The sequence below is a fragment of the Gavialis gangeticus genome, unplaced genomic scaffold (assembly GCF_001723915.1).
Source record: "Gavialis gangeticus isolate Ggan-Ray unplaced genomic scaffold, GavGan_comp1, whole genome shotgun sequence".
NCBI lineage: Eukaryota > Metazoa > Chordata > Crocodylia > Gavialidae > Gavialis > Gavialis gangeticus.
Genome location: NW_017728960.1, coordinates 4,129,143 through 4,132,570, shown reverse-complemented (window position 1 = coordinate 4,132,570; position 3,428 = coordinate 4,129,143). Strand labels below are relative to the sequence as shown.

The following is a 3,428-nucleotide window of genomic DNA, read 5'->3' as shown; positions in this document are numbered from 1 at the left end:
AAATCACAAATTCTCTGATAAAAACACCAAAATCTGTTATTAAAATTAAAGGACACCCACAGCCCCTTCCCCCCAGCCCTGCCAGAGGAAGCCCCCAGCTGCCAGAGCTATGGGGCCAGGGCCCCAGGTCCACAGCTCTTTGCCCCCAATGGATGGCAGCAGCTGTTGCAGCAGGAGAAGCATGGAGCCAGCTCCCCCACTGCTGCCTGCTGTGGGCTTGGGCAGGGGCAGGGCCAGCACTGGCTCCTAGCGGCAGCGCACACTCCCAGGGGGCAAGGGGGACCCACACCCTCCAGATCTGTGTGGGAGGGTGGGGGCACGCTGTGTGCAGCTTTTGAAGAGCTATTGTACTATTGAAGAGCCAACAGTATGCTGCTGTGTGTCCACACTGCTGAGTGGGCAGGCACTCCTGCGGGAAGCTGGCTGAGGAATCAGGGAGGTGTTGGGGGAAGCCCCATGGCAGCTTGTGGACCAAGAGTGGTGTGGTATCACCAGGTTGGGTTTGTCTGGGGGTGGGGGCAGGGGTGGGGCCAGCTCCTGTCTGCAGCGCAGTCCCGGGGGCCATGGGAGAACCATGCCACCCAGATCTGTGCAGGGCTTTGGGGGCAGGACGGGTGCGCACTGTGGGCTCATGCTCCTAACCCTGCTGCACTGCCCTGGGGCTTCCACAGCACAGTGTGTGCGACCCAGCACAGCAACATGCAGCGGAGATGCACACAAAAGCTGGCTGCTGCTCTGAGCTCTGCACTGCCCTGGCCACACTTTCTGCAGGCAGGGGCAGCAGTGCAGAGCACAACCCTGCCCTGCCCCTGTGCACACAGGGGAAGGTGATCAGGGCAGTGCGGAGTGGCAGGCAACTTTCATGCATGTCCTCGCTGTGTCCTGCTGTGCCGGGTTGCATATGCTGCTCTGCAGAAGCTGCGGAGGAGTGCAGCAGGTCTGGGCGCACAAGCCTGCAGCGTACACCCACCTTGCCCCCACTTCCCACACAGATCTGGGGGACACAGGTGCGCCGTGGGACTGCACGCTGCCACTGGGAGCCAGTCCTGCCCCCATCCCTGGACAAGCCTGACCTGACAATAGCGTGCCGCTCCGGGTCCATGCGCTGCCAGCTGGGCAGGCACTCCATGTGGGGCTTCCCCCAACACCTCCCTGCTCCCTCAGCCCCCAGCCACACAACACCCTGTGCCCCCATCTGCCCTGCTGGCTCTTCCCCCAGCACTGGCAGTCACCCTCGTCCACACCTGTCCCCCTGCCATAACCCGCAACCCCCTGCAAACCCCACTTACCTCACAGGCTCCAGGAAGGAAAGTGAGCCTGAGCCCAGCCTTGGGCAAGTGAGTGCCTCAGGCCTGCCCTTCCCCCTCTCCCTCCCCGCTCCAGGCAGGGTTGGGGGTTTTCTCCCCTTTTTGCAGTTAGCTCTTGCAGGCTGGAACTCTGCCACATGCACAGCTCTTTGCAAGTGGGAAGTCTGCAAGTTTCTCTGATAAAAGGGAAAATCCATTTTTTCTCTGATAAAATTGGGATATCTGATTTTCTGTTTTTCTGTGGAAAACAGAAAACTCAGATCCTTGAAAAAGAGGGAAGTTAGCATTTGTATGATGAGAACTAAATATATTGATAACGTTTTGTAGAAACAGAACACTGACTGCTGTGATTCTCCTGCTTTACCTGTGGCAGTTTAGGGTGTTAGGTCTACATTGTGTCAGGGTTGAGGGTAGTCTTATGTAGAGTTTAGCTTATTGGCTGTATGGGATGATTTGGATAGGGGTGATCCTGCCTCCGGTAGGGGGTTGAACTAGATGACTTCTGGAGAATCCCTTCCCACCCTGCTTTTCTATGACTAAGATTTTGATGTGGTGGCTTTCTTTTTTGATCTAAGGAGACCATGGAAAAACTTACCTGGCTTGCAACTGAGAGGCGTTTGAGCCAGGAGGGAGATTCTGAAGAAGAGAATTCTCAGGAGGAGAATTCTGAGCCGGAGGAGGAGGAGGAGGAGGAGGGAGAAGGGGAAGGAATCGAGAGTTTACAGAAAGAAGATGAAATGACAGATGATATCACTGAAGATGCAGCAATGGAGCCCAAGTCCACCTTCACTTCGACCAAAATTGCCCCAGAGGTGGAAACAAACAGAACACCACCAGGTGAGTTTATGGACTATATGGAGAAATCTGCAGCAGCAAAACAAGCCATAAGAAAGTTATGCCGTCATTTAATTTCACCCAAAAAGGCTTTAACTCTGCACTCTCTTGTTTTTGAAAAGGAAGCTTTGAAAGACGGATCTCTTTACATAAGCAGAGGCCTCTGTGAGCAACCTGCTTCTATCTCTCCATCTGCAATTCTGTCGCACTGAAAAATGGTTACATATGCATGACTGTGGGGGGGCCTCACAGTCTATCTCTGTCCTTTTCAGATTATGTGTCAGTTTGCCAGTCACAGGGTGAATTTTCAAATACTGGTAGCTCATTCTAGGTTCTGAAAATGGGGCTCTTGATCAGTGATGTTTGAAAACTTTCTCCAGTCAGAAGGTAGCTGTTGATTATGTGTGATTCAGAATAAGAACATAAGTGCCATACTGAGTCAGATCAAATCTCCATCCTGCCTAATATCCTGTCTCCATCAGTGGCAGGAACGGATGTTTTAAGGGGGGAACATGAATAGGGTATATCTAGAGCAGCAACTGACAGTGGGGTTTTTTTGCGGCAGACAAGAGAGACTCAGTTCGTAGATGTAGTTAGCTGTGTTAGTCTGAAGTCAAGTAGAAGGCAGGATAGATTTTTACCTTAAAGATTAACCAAATAGACAGAGAGAGATCTATTTAGGTAGTCTATTAGATGCAAATCTTAAAGTATGAGGTGCAAATCTACCATGCCTTTTATTTGATGCAGTTTGGGTCAGGTGGGCAGGTGCTAGGACCTGGCTCCTGCCACTTTCCCCTTCGCTGCATAGGGAGAGCAATAGCTTCCAAAGCTGTGGGCTGGATCTGCCTGCTGTAGGCTGCCAACCCTTGGTCTAGAGCAGGGGCAGGCAATTATTTCGGTAGAGGGCCACTTAGTGAGTTTTGGCAAGCCATCAAGGGCCATGTGACAGGCAGCCAGGGGCAGATAAAATTAATTTTCTACATTTTCTAGGGGCCCCACGGGCCAGATAGAATGGCCTGGCAGGCCGCATCCGGCCCCCAAGCCGCATTTTGCCCACCCCGGTCTACAGTGATCTATCTCCTTTCAGACCCTCTCTGATGTCCACCATCATTGGTTCAGAGATGCCAGAGGATACATCCCTGACTGTTCTGTGTAACAGATGTTACCCACAGGTACTCAGGGAGCTGGCAAGCATCATAGGTCAGCCCCTGGCACGGATCTTCAAGAGCTCTTGGCACTCTGTTGAAGTACCCGATGATTGGAAGAGGGCCAATGTCATGCCTATCT

The 3,428-nt window shown here is 52.7% G+C and overlaps 1 protein-coding gene across 3 annotated transcripts in view; it reads left to right on the top strand.

The window, feature by feature from the left end:
- The window catches only part of GON4L (gon-4 like), a 40,692-nt gene that overhangs the window by 27,456 nt on the left and 9,808 nt on the right, over positions 1-3,428 (top strand). For all 3 annotated transcript variants that reach the window (XM_019528139.1, XM_019528132.1, XM_019528150.1), the window contains exon 21: positions 1,883-2,144. In XM_019528139.1, coding sequence (XP_019383684.1) covers positions 1,883-2,144 — 262 coding nt within the window. The remainder of the gene's footprint in view (positions 1-1,882; positions 2,145-3,428) is intronic.